The sequence below is a fragment of the Balaenoptera acutorostrata genome, chromosome 16 (assembly GCF_949987535.1).
Source record: "Balaenoptera acutorostrata chromosome 16, mBalAcu1.1, whole genome shotgun sequence".
NCBI lineage: Eukaryota > Metazoa > Chordata > Mammalia > Artiodactyla > Balaenopteridae > Balaenoptera > Balaenoptera acutorostrata.
Window position 1 is genome coordinate 87,354 of NC_080079.1, and position 14,902 is coordinate 102,255.

Below are 14,902 nucleotides of genomic sequence, written 5' to 3' on the forward strand. Positions count from 1 at the left end.
TTGGACACCCTGCTCATGTCTACCTATCTGCCTAGCTCCTTCTCAGGCGTTCAGGAACCCTTTTTGTTAGGAGAAGAGGCAGGGGCGTCGTAGGGGCCCTGGGTTCCTGATGCCTGCTCTCTGTCAGAGTATTCCTAGAGAGGGAGTGGGGGCTCCATGGAATGTGATGGAGGCTTGTTCAAGTGTTGTCTGGGTGTTGACTGGCCGGTATTCTTGTCACCTTACCATCTGGAGGTTCATTTGTTGTATTCTAAAAGAGACAAACTTAACAAGGAGGTTAAAAATGCATGGCCCAAAGATCAGTAGAAGTAGGAAGGCTGCTATAGGACCTAGAAAAGGAGTTAGCCAAGAGAACCAGGACCAGATATTAGTCTTGAAATCCCACCAGTCGAATCCCTTTGAGGCTCCCTTCATATAAAATCCTTTAGCTCTTTTCGATAATATTCCAAAGTTTAGTTTGAATTTTGCCCAATTGGTTGACAAAAAAACCCAGCAATCCTCCTTTAACATTGCACAGGTCCCACCTTGTTTAGCCGTTGATAAGTATAAAGCTCTCCTGTTCTGTAAAACCACGCCTGCTAGAGAATTTATTTGTTCTTGTAGAGTGTTAATTTGAGCTGCTGAGTAGGCAATCTGTCGTGTGAGTTCAAGAAAGAGCTGTCAGGCAGTGAAAATAAAGTTTAAAAGTCCAGCTGAGCCTGTCTCTATCCCAGTGGTCATCTCTAGGACTGATAGTACAGTGAGGGCTGCCTGCTTTTGTTTACGTGATCGAGAGCGTAAGGGAAGTGGGATGCTGTCATTTATAAGTGTAAGATTAGGAATAATGTATGCAAGGGTACAGGTCCCCGTCCAGTTGGCTGGAAGGCATAAATAGGCATTGGATCCTCAAAGGAAATAGGTGCGATTTGTAGGGGCTAGGCAGACGTCTAAAGTGATGTTGAAGTAGGGTTTTCCTAAATGGGTGCGGGAATGTTCTATGCCCTCACAGGTAGTAGCTAAAGTCATTCCAGCTAAAGGAGAGAGGCAAGCAACCTTTGAGGGATGAGAGGAAAAGTTATAAGCCCAGTTGAAAGAAGGGATAGTAAGGTTCCACCCTATGTCATAATCCTCAGGTGTCTTGAGTTTTTTGCAGTCTTCTTGCTTAATATTTGAGGGTTGGAACCAAAAATTGTGGTTCTGATAGGGACAACTTGGGGATGGGGTGGGACTTTAGCTAGGGTAGGCTTCGTGGTGGCTGTTAAGGCCATATTTACTGGTGTAAATGATAAAGTAGCTTTTTAAGTTTTGTTAAAAGGTCGCAGCCTAACAGAGGTGTAGGACAGGCCAGGAGGACTAGGAAAGAGTGTGTGAATAAAGTATTTTCAAGAGAACAGGGTAAGTGAGGTGTAAAATGGCCATAAGAGGGTTGTCCGTCTATCCCTGTTAGGAGGATCGAGGAACGGCGAGTGGGACCAGAGAAGGAGGTCAGAGCTGAATAAGTAGCCCCAGTGTCAATCAGACGCTGAGAGTAGCCCCTGCCACATCCAGGGTTACCCAGGGCTCCTCTGGTCTTGCGGGGAACATAGGGGCCTGGAGGTTGAGCCCCAGGCACCTTCAGTCATCCGCACCCAGGAGCCCCAGATCTAGAGCGCCATCCACTTCGTGCTCCTGGTAGTCACTTGCCACCGACAGGGGAAATTGGCCTTGACTTTGGCCCGAGGGGCCGGGACCCGAAATACCCTGGATGTTGGGTGGTCATGGTGTTGGCCTACCCGCTTGAGGTCGGCAGGGACAACTCCTTTTCCAACGGCCCTTTTGGTGACAGTGAGGGCATGGGGTATGGGGTGGTAGGGTGCAGCATTTCCTGACAGCGTGCCACTGCTGACTGCACTGGCAGCAGGTCAGCGGTGGTCTTTGAGGAGGAGAGGGGATTCCTGTAGGTCCCTGTTGTGGGGGACTGAGTAATGGCAACAGCCATGTATTGAGCGTGTGGCTTTAATTTTTCCTCCTCTCTTAGTTCTCGCCTATTCCTGGAAATTTCCTCCCTGTTGCTGAAGATCTTAAAGGCCGTGTCAAGCAGGACAGAGAGTGGAGTTTGTGGGCCCTGTTCTAGTTTTTGTAATTTCTGTCTGATGTCAGGGGATGCTTGGCTTATAAAATGAACTGCAAGTATGGCCTGACTTTCAATGATCCAAAGAGGATCATTCTCAGGCTTTAAGGTCTTGTCATTTGCTCTGCTAGGTTTTGGATTTGCTTGGGACCCGACACCACTTCCTTCTTTCTAATCTGTGAATATGTTACCTAACATGGTAGATGGGACTTTGAATATGTGATAGGGTAAGGATCCTGAGAAGGGGAGAGATTCCAGGGTTACCTGGGTGAGCCCGATGTTATCACAGAACCTTATAAGTGAGAAGCAGGAGGGTCAGTGAGAGCTGGAAGATGCTGTACTGCTGGCTGTGAAAACGTACTCACTTTACTAAGGAACATGGGGCTTATATGCTGCGCAGTGTTCCAAAGCTCTGCATCTCACCTGTTCAGCCCTCACACTCTATGCTGTGGAGAGGAGCTGCTGACATGCCCATTTTACTGACGGGGAAGTCAAAGCAGGAAGTCTGGGCATACAGTGGGTTTCCTGGTGTGTGCCCTCTCGGTGGGAACAGGGTTCTTGTCCCAAATTATTCTTCTGTTTCATAACATTGAGGTGTAGTTCACTGAGCTGATTAATGATTTCCTCGTTTCTGCCTCATTCTGCACTAGGGTCCCCATATCCTTATAAGTTCCCCTTCCAGGCACAAAGACTTAAGAGATAATAAGAGATCTCTGTGCTGACTTTTCAAACATATTTTAATCTTAAAATATAGCGCAGGATAATGCTATTAGTGAGCACAAAGGAATAACTTCACATCCTAGGGAAAGATGTCAGGGGATACACTTAGGATATGGCTAACAAGTCCTCCGGAGGTATATTATTTTTATTTTTTCCAAACAGCAAAATAGTGTCTGTACTCCTTCCTGTGAATCCTTTACAAGAGATGCTGACTGGTGGCTGGGTAGGTCTACTTTTGCAGAAGAGCTTAGTGTAACCTACACTGATATGTTCTCACTCATCATGGTTTCTAGGAACTCCAACACAAGCTAAGTCATAGTTTGCTTTAATTACTTTAATTAGTTTGACACAATCTTTTATGGACTTTGTTTCAAATTCTATCTGAAGAATGTGCTTGGCCTGGAAAGCAGCCTCTCTGGCCCAGTTGGTTCCCTGTGGAGCCCTGGCTAGCCTTGCTGAGGGGGCACAGGGAAGCAGGAGGCCTCCAGGCCAGCATCAAGGGACCTGCGGTCTTCAGAGAACGTGTGCCTCACACTTGTGAGCGGGGAATGACACAGAGTTTGTAATGGGGGGGGACCTTGGCAAACCCAATTGCGATGGGGCTGAGGTCGATATCCTTGGGGTCTCCCAGAGACTTCAAGTTAAAGTGCTGCAGGATGGAGGCCAAAAACAGGAACAGTTCCATGCGAGCCAGGCCTTCTCCAACACACGCCCGCTTTCCTGGAGGTGACAACAGCACTAAGACACCGCCCAGGGCGGGACAGCAGGGGCAGAGCTGGGTGGGCGGAGGCTGTGCGTCAATGGCCACCCTAAGCAGAATTGACCCCTGTCTGCCTGTTGAAAGGGAGCCCAGAGTGGATTTCAGTGTAAGAGTATCAGCGACAGGCGGGCTCAGGGACCAGCCTTCACACAGCCTCAACCACCAGGACTCAGCTGCATAAACCTGTGTCAGGTTGGGAGAATGGGCTCTGCCCAGTGCTCAGCCTGATGTCCTACAGGAAAGAAGAGTGGCCCCAAGTGGAAGCCAAAGCTCTCGTGTTGGTGTTAAAGTTATCGAGTTGGTTACAGATCTTCCATCATACCCACACCAAGGGCAGGCCCCGGAAAGGCAACCAAGGGCTGGAAAGGTTAGATGGTCCTATGATGAGTCCAGGTAACCAAACGTTAAAATTTACTTAGTAATCCTTGTTTAAAATTATGGAGAGTCAGGCAATATAGTTTTGAAAGATTTTCACTAAGTTCTATTAAATGAAGAGTTTTAGCGCTGAATGAAGTGAAGTATCTAAGGAAAAAAGAACTCATCTCAACTCATTCCCAGGACTTCTGGTGAAAAGATGTCATTTAACCTCTTTGAACAGGGAAGAACACATTTGGGTCATGTTGGGGACGGAAATCAGGGGCACGATGCTGATTACACGTGGAACAGAGAGCAGGAATTAGGGACAATCCCCAGGGAAGGTGCTACACCTGACCTCTTCTTACCTGCAGAAAATGGCTTGAAATGGTCACTGTACTTGAACTTTCCATTTTCATTCAGAAAGTGCTCTGGCTTAAACTTCTCTGGTTCAGGGAATTCTTGGCTGTCATACAAGAGGGAGTCCAGTGTCGGAATTATGACTGTGCCCTGGAAGGAACAGAGGCTGCCTTGGTCAGTCAAGTTAACACAACACAAGCTTTCACCTGGGAGCCAGCAGTTGAATTTTACGTTAGACAAGATGGTATGTTCCCAACCGGGGAAGTTGTTCACCTGAGGGCAGACAGAGAGCAGGTGGGGGTCACGACCACATGGCAATGAGAGCTCTCATCTTTTCAGGGAAGTAGCTCCTCCGAGCTACGCATCCAGGGCTGGGTGTTACTGCTGTTGTCTGTTTCTGCTGCTGGAACACACCTCAACCCCAGGCACCGTCTGAGGAGCCCCTTTCCCAGATCGCCTCCATTTCTGTGGTCACCAGGTCCCCACAAGGCCTGCTGGGGGGGCAGCACTCTGCAGGGTAGGGATGCTGGCCCAGCCCCCAGTGTTCAGCCGCATCTGCCAAGAGGAGGTGTCCTTGGTCCCCGTCCTGTTCCCTGGCAGGCGGCTGATCTGCAGGGTGGTGCTCAGGGGTGCACTGCAGGCTCACATCTGACCTTGGGGATGACGTATCCTCTGAACACTGTGTCCCGGGTTGCTTTGTGGGACAGGTTGGAGGGAATGATGTCGATGAATCGCTGAATCTCATGCACCACGGCGTCCAGGTAGGGCATATCCAGCCTGTCCTTGACGGCAGGGAATCGGCTTGGCCCAATCACCCTGTCAATTTCTTCATGAAGTTTCTCTGCCAAGATATGCATGGAATAAATGCATGACTCCAGGCTGGCTCAACATTCATGCTCCCATCCATATACCCAGTAGATGCTTATGGAGCTTTGGATTATTGGATAATTCATCCGCACGCGTCAGTAAGAACTAGGCTCAGTGAGGTTAGGAACAGTCTACAGCATTTATGTAGTTATTTATTTATGGCCTCCATTACCTTAGCTGGTCATGGCTAGTCCCGTTCTGGTCTTCATGCCAGGAGTAGAGAATAAGAAAGGGTCTTGGGGATCTCTAGTTGGAGGGAAACTGTGTTAATGGTTACCCCAGGCTGGTGTGCTGCAGGCTTGTAGGGAGTACGGAGGCGAATGGAGAATGGAAACTGACATGCGCGGTGTGCTCCTGAGCAGCCTTTGGCAGTTGCTTGGCCTCTCTGGGTTTGAGGTTGCCTGTGGGCCTTGTAATCTGTTGAGTGAACTGCAAAGCTCCTGCAGTATGGTAACCGAGTAACAATTTTAAACACTCGTAACAAGATGGATGGTATGCTGATATTTACTAGATGGTAAATATAAGAAGTCATGCACAGGGAGCTCACATAGCAGTCCAGGGATAATGTGGAGTTTGGGGTGGGGGGGAAGGCAGGGAGGCAAGGAGGGGCCTGGGCTGGCTCTGCAACCTGCTTTCTTTCCAAGAGCTCTGAGCCAGTACTGAAAAATGTTAACACATGTCAAATTTGGCAATGGATGTGTGGGTGTCAGTCATATTTACTTTCTGTCTTTTTCTCTATATTGGAAATTCCTCATAATCCATAATTAAAACAGTGCTGGAGTCTGTGGCTCGCCTAGTACAGAGTGGTCAGAAGCTCCCGCAGAACTGCCACAGACCCGTGGAGCCTTCGCCCCCTGGACTTTCGGCTCCTTCGCCTCACCTTTCTGTCAGGTAGAAAAGCCAAGGCTTTGGAGTCGGACCAGGTCTGATCCTGGACAGGTCACATATACACATTCCTAGGGGAAATAACTTCATGCCCTTTCCGTCAGCCCTCAAGAATACAGTGTATTAAAGGGCTAATCCCCATACCCGGCACACAGCAGGAGCCAAATGATCATCATTAGCAGCAGCCAGCATGGCTCAGGTGGTAAGGAGCTCTATGCCGTGGGGACCCCACCCCCACCCCAGCCCTGTGCCGAGCCCGGTGAAGGGCGGGGGGCTCCAGGCCTGAGCACTGCCGGGGAGGGCACCCTGGCCCCAGGCGATGGCTCCTTTACCTCCTCTTTCCTTGGAGGTTGGTGCTGATTGGCCTGTAGACATATGGTGTTGCTCACATCGCCTCCACTGGCCCATGTGGGTGATTCTAGTGCCTCATGCTCTGTGCATGCGGCCCCCAAAGCCACGCCTGAACCACCCGGGGTCCCACCCGGCCCAGTGCTGGGGAGGAGCCCTGGGAGGGAAGGCCGGGTCCAGGGCAGCAGGCAGACTTGCAGTGCTTTTCCTGGGGTTCCTCCTCTGATCCCCACTCTTCCAATCGGGTGAGACATGCCAGGAGGCCTTGCCCCTGCCCCCTCCTCCCTCTCAGCTCTGCCTGGAAGGCTGGGTCTGACTCAGGGGCGATGTGCACATTTTTTCTCCGTCATAAATAGATCACGGCCTGGAGTGGATGCAGACAGCATGGTGTTTCCCCACTGGGCTTTCTTCCTGCAATCTGGGGTTTGTCCGTGGGTGTGGGCGGGCTGAGTGCCGGGGCCTGTCATGTACAAGAACACTTCCCCTAAAGCATTCGTCCAGCGATCCCAGTGTCACTGCTGCAAGGGTTAACAAGCAGTGCCAGTCCCCGTTTTGCAGACGGGAAGCTGAAGCCTAAATGCTCCAGGCTGACCGTGCAGGTGCGACGGCCACATGGTCTGGTGTCCTTGCCTGTTACTTGTCCTACCTTCGACCTCCGGGTGTTTCATGAGAATCAGGAGCCCGTATCTCAGGGTGGTGTTGGTGGTCTCTGTCCCCGCAAAGAGCAGGTCGGCCACGGTCACAGCAATGTTGTCCAAGGTGTACACAGGGTCTGTACTGTGTTTTTCCTGTGATGTGAGAGATAGGGCCTCAATACAGGGAGGTTTTCAGGTGGATGAGAAAGAGACCCTGTGTCCCTCAGCAGAAGAGCACCTGGCAGCCCTGCCAGCTCCACAGGGGGGCCATCCTGCACATACACCATCGTCTCCATTGCAAGGCTAGGGAACAGAGGCTCCCAGAAAACCGATCATGGGCAGGACTGTGCCCTCAGCTGGCTGTGGGATCGGTGCTCCTTCTATGGCACTGAGGGCCCTCCTGGGGGGTGGGTCTCTCCCTGGCCCTGTGCCACGACCTCCAGCAGCTCAGGGCTTAGCTGTGGGGCTTCTGCAGGGCTGCCCTCGGCCTCATTCAGCCCCACAGCCGCTGCCTTAGGTCCCAGGAGGGAAGTCACAGGGAAGCTGGGCATAGCGTGGGAGGTGGGAGGAGTGGGAGGAGGCCCAACTGATGGAGGAGACTCTCAGACACCCAGGGCAGTCTTCCAGGAAACCAGGTGTGGAACTCATGTGTGGTTCTAGAGCCACATGTGATGCCAAGGAAAGAAGAGAAGCTTGACTGATGTGGGTGGGCGACCCAGAGGGGTGCCAGAGAGGTGGTGCTGGGAAGGCCTGGGCCCCCTTGAGTTTGTGCACGATTTGGGGGTTATGTGCTGACGAGGAACACTGAGGGCCTCTCCCCAGGTGAGATGTGGTCATTAGTCAGTTGATCAGAAGTGGTTAAGAGGCTGGGCTGGAGGAAGCCAACGTGAGGGTCCCACTCACCCGGTCCCACAGCCCCCTGATGGCTTCCCCAAGAAAGGCCATCCTGTTGGCCGGCACAGTGGACAGTACAGTGGAGTGTAGGGTGGCCAGGCAGGCTGGCTGTGTGTCGACGTGTGGTGGTCACGCTCAAGCCAGTGTATCTGTGTAAAACTAAGAGCATCAGAATGTACACAGTGTGGGCAGTGTGGACACCGCAGTGCAGGTCATAATATAAATCTGAAAAATGCACCCTGCCCCCACAAACCCATCTCATAATGGCCAAGCGCTCAGCTCCGCATGGTCTGGAAGCTGCGAGCTGTGAGGGTACCTTCTCCATTTCCATCAGCATGGTGTCGGTGAAGTCTCGGGGGCAGCTGGGCTCCAGCGACTTCTGGTGGTCCTTCACTCCTTCTAGAGCATACTCTTTTATTTCAGACACATTTTTGATTAGTTTTCTATGGCTTCCAGGCAGGTAACGTATGTAGCCTGGGAAATTATTATAAAGCTAGAGAGAGAGTGAGGGAGGGAGAGAATTTTCTTACTATATATATTTTTTTTCTGGGTGCAATAGCATTTGGCATACTAGGCTGACAACCTTCTCCAAACCTGAATTTATGGCTGTCACTATTGTACTATTTAGAATATTTTGGCTGAAAGTATCTTTCTGGGCACCACTCTACGAGGTCGTGTGAGTTCTGTGGTGGGAATGTGAGCACATAGGCAGAGGTACCGTGTGTCTGGTGAGGACTGATTTTAAAGAGTGAAGTGGTAAGTGTCCTGAGGTTAGCAAGGGGGAATGGCAGGCCCCATGGAAGCGTCCAGAAGGAGTGTTCAGGTTCTCTAGTCTTGTGTGCCTGTCTGTCCACACACACAGTGCCCCTTCTTATCCTTTTCCTGCTGCAAACCCTCGATTGGAGCCGGGTGCAGACCAGGCAGGAGGGAGGAGAGCACTTCACCTGGATCCAGGGGCTACTGAGCAGGTAGAAGTTCTCATTGAACAAACTCAGCATCCTCAGAGCCGTCTTGTCATTGTAGTCGGCGCGCTTGTGGAAGAGGATGTCGGAGATGACGTTGTAGGGCGCGAAGCCGATGACAAAGGTGGGGTCGAAGGGCTGGCCTGGAAAACAGGGGAGCCATCAGGGCGCTTCGCTCGTGGGTGTGGCAGGAGGGCCGTTTCCAGTGCTTGCGAAGAGACACCCTAGGACTGTGAGAATTCTCAGGAGGTGGTGACTGTGTGAACTACTCGGGTTTTCTTTACTTGTCAGTTATTCAGGACACACCAGCTACACCCTCGATGACCACGCCCGCTCCCTGGGTTAGAGAGGAAACCAGCTTGTGAAGTGGTGTCTGTGGGCTAACATGGGGAGCTGCCTCGGTCGTCAGGGCCCATGGGGCCCAGGCCAGGCTGTACGCACCATGGGTCTTCCGGAGCGCCCCCAGCAGGAGCTGGGCCTCGCTCTGGATCCGCTGCTCATTGCCCTGTTTCCCCATCCCGAAGTCACGGAGGGTGGTCAGGGAGAACCGCCGGGTGTCCTGCCAGGTCGGTCCATTATTGAAAATAATCCCTAAGGAAGAGGGAACAGCAGGCTGTCACTGCAAACTCTCCTCTCAGGAGAAAGGGGCAGGAGTGACGGGCGGCCCGTGCGCTGCTCTGCGTGGGAGGAGCTGAGGGGCCGCCCTGGCCAGCGCGGTGACAGATGCTTGGGTTTGGAGAGAAGCCGCTGGGGTCGGCTGGCTTCCTCCATTGCCCCTGTAAGCTCTGCAACCACCAGCCTCCTTGCTTTCCCCATTCTGCCTTGTGTCCTCCCCACAGGAGGGAAACCACACCTGACCACTGAGAAAAACCTCTGCCTCTTTCCTGTTTACTGACTAATTTCCTTGAAGCCATTCTGTTTCCAATGATTTTTTACCCTCACACTATAGACACCTCAGCTCGCACTCTGTGGCTTCACAGCAAGTCCTTACTAAAATCTGAGGTCACAGGGCCCCCGGACCACGGAGACCTCCAGATCCAGGAAGATCTTGATCTGGTTCCCTCCTGCATGTGGAGGCCTGAGGAAAGCCATGGCCCCGGACATTCCAGAAGGAAGTCTGGCCGGACCTGAGAGGTATAACGGAGGAGGGCTTCATTCTACCCCAAAAGGACACCTGGACGGCCTGCAGGGGAAGCACAAGGCAGGGGTGGGAGGAGAGGGATGTGACCCAAGGAGGCTGCCACGGAGTCAAGCCCGGGGATGGACAGCATGACCACTGATGGGTGTGTGGGCACTGAGGAGACCCATTTACAGGTGCCGTTCACCAGGTTAAAAGCACAGGTGACACTGAGTTCAGGGTCCTGTGTTCAGGGGTCCTGGTGCCGATTCCTGTGGGACATTGCGTAACGGGCCAAGTGGCTGCTGGGTACGTGGCACAGAAGCCCAAGAGGGAACCGAGGGGAGGGGTGCTCCAAGCTCGCGGGTGACTATGCCATGAGCCCGGCCAGGCCTCGGGCAGCTCCAGCCTTCCAAGTCACTGACCCAGGGCGGACAAGCAAGGGGTGGCAGGGACCAGGGAGTGTGTGCTGAGGAGGCCGGAGGACAGAGCAGAGGCTGTGCCCCTAGCCCTGATGACCAGAGAAGCCAGAGGGAAGGCAGGAGGAGAGATGCTGGGGGACCACCCTGAACGGCATGTGAGGAGGAGCAGAGGTGGTTGAGGAGGGAGGGGCAGAGAAGCAGGTAATTTTAAAATGTTCTGGCAAGAACTGTGTAGAAAGAAAAGATGGAAGATACAGAAAATGTGAGAAGAGACAGAGAGAGAGAGAGATACAGAGATAGAAAGACAGAGACAGAGATGGAGAGCGAAAGAGACAGAGTCAGAAGGAGATAGACAGAGACAGAGACGGAGAGACACAGAGATGGAGAGAGGAAGAGAGAGAACCCAGAGGCACGCCATCGTTTGGGATCCAAACAGGCTGAAATGGAGGCAACAAATCTCCTCTCCCAGAGTTTTGTGAAGATTGACTGAAAGGATGGGTGCGGCCCCCTCGGCACCTTAATACGCAGCCGCTGCTCCACACTATGGTAATCACCAACGTTCACATCATTATTCCTGGGGACCAAATGCAGCCCTGGTCCAGAGCCTGGCTGAGGTCCAGGGTCAGCCCTGGGCCGTGTGGGACATATAAAAACAGCACTTTGGAGCCCTCAGGCAGGAGGCAGGCAAGCCCCTTGTGTCCCACCTGCAGGATGTGGATGCTGGCCCCTGCCTGACTGCTCTCAGGGGCCCATGACTTGGACCAGGGCTGGCAGATAAAGGGTCCCCAGAGTCAGGATGGAGCTCCTTGACCCCAGAACTCCTGCTCTCCTGGGGCTCTCCTCCAGTAAGTCTCCTCTTGTGTTAATGACAAAGATTAGGGTGGTTAATTTTGCTTTGAGCCGCCCCCAAGAACAAACCCACCCACAATATCTAAGAGGGACAATCAAATGCCATTGGTTGTGGCAGGATATAACCTCGGAAATGTAGACTGGAAAAATAAGGCAAGAAGGTCGTATACAACTGTAAGCACATCAATTTGAAAATTCTACATAAAATGAATAAAAGTTTTCTACAGGCTCATCACCAAAGTTGACTCAGGAAGAGCTAGAGGTTTCCAAGTTTTGCTGGGTTGGTGGGACACTGTTTCCTTCTCATCTGCTTTGGATCTCAAACACCAGTGAGCAAATGATAAAGGACAAGCAGGTGAAGTTGGAGGACAGCAGGTGGGGCAGGGAGCTTTCAGAGCTGAGAGGTGGGGGAGGGGTGCCCCCGCCCAGGCTCCAGGACCTCCCCGGAGACGCGGAAGATGGACTCTGAAGTCAGGAGTCTGGAAAACACTCAGATAAAGACCAGTTAGACCCCACCCCACCCCCGCCCCGCCCAGGCCTCCTATGCCTGCAGGAGGGGAACTCGGGGCTCTGGAGACACCGGAGGGGGGAAGGGCAGAGGAAAGAGGTGAGGCTGGGGAGATGGGGTCACCGGGAAGTCTCAACACCCCCTTCCTGGTCTAAGAACAGCCCCAGGTGGGACATCGGGAGGCCCCCTTGATGGAGAAGCAGGGTGCCCATCGTAGGTGAGGGGCCCTCGGTGGATGGAGCCCCAACACCCACGAGTAGTTGAAGCTGTGAGTGGAAAGAGCTCCCAGGGGAGACTGAGGGCCCAGGGAGGCGGGAAGGTCTGCGGGGGGAGGCCCGGCCCGGCCGTCAGAAGCAGCTCCCTCTGTCCTATTTCTCTATGAACACGTCTGTCCTGCTGGTCGGAGGGTGGGTGCTCCTTGTCTTGTCCTCTCTGGGTCCATCAAGAGGCGTGGAGCAATGACTGAGTGAGTGAATGCACCAACCTTCACCTGAGTTGTCTGCGGATCGCTTCACCTTTCTGCCTTTAGCATGTTGTTACTGTTATTTCAGTAGCTCCCCTCAACATCTCCCCCTGCCCCACACGCACCCCTCCCCAAGTAGGACGCACCTTTGTCCTGGTGCACCTGGAACGCGGGGGTTTCTCCTCTGCCAGAAAACTCATTCCTGTAGTCGAGCAGGACCTCCTTCACGGCCTTATAGCCGTGCAGGACCACGAAGCGCCGTGAGCCCAGGTACAGGGTGAACACCGGGCCGAAACGCTCTGCCAGCTGCGGAGACCACCAGGCCGGGGAGTGAGCCACCGCGGACTTGGAGAGGATGTCTCGCTTTAAAGTGCCCCCCAAGGTCGCTGTTGTTACCAGGAGAACCCAGAGTGATCTGGGGAAGACCTCCCCAGAGGCTTCTTCTGCCGGGAGCGCATCCAGCGTACCTGCGTGTGCCTAGCTGCCCTCCCTCCGGGGAACAAGTAACTGGGAGGGCCGATTCCTCTTGTTCCCCCTGAGGCCCCTTTGCCCATATCCGCCCCACCACCACCCTGTCTGCTGTCCCCAGTCAAGGTCCCGGACCCCAGGACGCTGCTGGAGGCCCCGGAGCCATACCGTTCAGAGGCCCACAAGCACGTCTTCCTCTGCCGGAAACTCGTCAACGCCTTTCAGAGCGGCTCTGTGCCCTGTGGCGTTCTTTTACTAACTCATTTAATAGATTCATAAACGCATTTCGTTTTTAGATTTGTTAGCTCATTCACTGTTCACAACAATCGTAGTGAGAGGTGGGGGGGGAGGGGGGTGGTCAAACACTTCACTTTTCCCCCTGTTCTTTGGCGTCTAAGGAGAGCTGCAGGTTCACACACAGCTAATGTGTGTCTGGTCTCAATGCGTGTCCCTCCTTGCATCCCAGGGGCAAACAGCAGCAGCCCCGACCACACTGCCCTGGCCAAGCCACCCAACGACAGCATGACAGTCAACGCTTTGCTCAAGCAAGGGCCTTCGGGGCCAGCCATGGCCAAGACCCACTGAGCTCCATGCCCAAGCTGTAACACTAGCTAAATATTTTGAATATCACTCTTGGGTGCTACTGGTAATTCAGCTAACTCATAACAAGCTGGTATTGAATTACAATTTGTCTGAGAGTGAATTCAATGCACACATATTACATCTAATTCCTGAATGCTCCTCCCTCAAATCAACAATATTTCTCTTACCCTGGTGAAGGATTTGGGAATATTCTTAATTTCCAACTGGAAAATGTTCCCAACGAAGGGCAGTGGGAAAGGGCCAGGGGGCAGTCGCCTGTTGCTGTAGATGTGTGTCCAGATGGAGATGAGCAGCAAGGTGGCCATCCACACCAGCAGGGCAACCATGATGCCCAGGGCGGCCATGGTGCCTCCGGGGATCTGCCGACTCGTGCGGACACTCCTGGGGAGAGGCAAAGCTTTTATAGTGCATCCTTGAGAAGGAGGGTGACCAGCCAACCAATGCCACCTTCCTTTTCCTCTGGCCCAAGATATTAGTTTATTATTAGCTGCTGTTGGCCATCATTTCAAAGGCTGATCCCTTCAGTGTTTGCCGCTTAGAACTCCATCCAGGCACCCACCTGGCCACGCCTGGGCTCTGCCAACACTGGCTACTGACACCTGCACCAATGTCAGTAAACTCGGCATCCAGGGGAGCTCCACCCACCCACACGTCAGAACATGGGGTGATGGCCTGTCCTCCCTTTGACACTGGTTGGACAAGAAGGAGTACGGTCCTGTTTACATGGGTTTGTTTGGGGTAGGATTTACGTAAGGCAACATCAATTATGTGCCAACAGTCTCCATGGCAGAGTGCCTGATCTCCTGGTGCAGGTCTCACCTCTGAGCAGGAGGTTTGTCTGAGCAGCCCAGTGGCACTGAATCACCAGCAGCCAAATTCATAGGCCAGAGAAGGAAAATTCAGCATCTGACATTTATTCCACTTTGTCAAATCAACTGGCAAATTCAGTAGAAGAAAAAAAAAGAAAGAAAAAGAAAAGAGTTGACCAATTTTGAAAAACTTAACTACGTTTTTAATGTAGAAAATTAGGGGATAATCACTGTTTAGAATCATTTCTTCAAATTAAAAAAAAATACGTTAGGATTTTTATTGTGTTTGTTTAAATCAATGAACTATTTTGGTAGACTTTATGTTTTAAAATGTCTTATCTTTGTGCACAAAAATCACCTTCTGTATATTTATTTATGTAAAACCGAGGCTACATTCCACATACTGAATTCTAACCCACTTTCCCTCCCAGTTTACTAGCAATGTGATTTTTCTGCGTCTAGACCTGCAGCCACGTTACTGGTGTTGGACTTGTTAACTTATTGTGCGACGTAGGGGCGTTGGCCTTGGCAGGAGTCTCGGGCCTGTTTTGTGCCCGTGAGCTGCTGGGCTGCAGGCCCTGCCATCTTGCATGGGCTCTGGTCTTTCCTCCCAGGGGCTGGTGTGGGGCGGCAGGGCGCATTCCCCAGGATGGAGACTGAGCCACCTTGACCCCCCTCTGCCCTCTTCTTCCACCCTGCCAGGCCTGCCAGACAGACATCCGGGTCCACGCGGCATTTTTCTTCTCAGTTTGTCCCTCTTGCTGGTGCTGAGGGTTGGGCAGGGTCAGC

General features: G+C 52.6%; 1 protein-coding gene across 3 annotated transcripts; it reads right to left on the minus strand.

Annotated features, from left to right (window-relative positions):
* Positions 1-2,808: 2,808 nt before the first annotated feature.
* Positions 2,809-13,685, minus strand: LOC102997947 (cytochrome P450 2E1). 3 transcript variants are annotated; one of them, XM_007173333.2, is made up of 9 exons: positions 13,472-13,685; positions 12,380-12,539; positions 9,316-9,465; positions 8,857-9,017; positions 8,229-8,405; positions 7,030-7,171; positions 4,937-5,124; positions 4,292-4,433; positions 2,809-3,529 (listed from the first exon to the last, which is right to left on the minus strand). In XM_007173333.2, the coding sequence occupies exons 1-9, from the start codon at positions 13,646-13,648 to the stop codon at positions 3,339-3,341; spliced, it is 1,488 nt and encodes a 495-aa protein (XP_007173395.2). In that variant the 5' UTR covers positions 13,649-13,685; the 3' UTR covers positions 2,809-3,338. The 3 variants fall into 3 exon arrangements, 2 of the variants coding, with proteins under 2 accessions (XP_007173395.2, XP_028020046.2); XM_028164245.2 differs by lacking the exon at positions 9,316-9,465; XR_003622513.2 differs by lacking the exon at positions 2,809-3,529 and having other exon boundaries at positions 4,348-4,433; positions 4,557-5,124.
* Between the last annotated feature and the right edge of the window lie 1,217 nt (positions 13,686-14,902).

Coding starts and splice junctions, on each gene's coding strand:
- LOC102997947 (XM_007173333.2), bottom strand. CDS start 13,648: ATGGCCGCCCTGGGCATCATGGTTGCCCTGCTGGTGTGGATGGCCACC. Junction 9,466..12,379: donor CCAGGTGCACCAGGACAAAG/GTGCGTCCTACT, acceptor CCTCTTCCTTAG/GGATTATTTTCAATAATGGA. Junction 4,434..4,936: donor GAGGATACGTCATCCCCAAG/GTCAGATGTGAG, acceptor TGTTCCTTCCAG/GGCACAGTCATAATTCCGAC.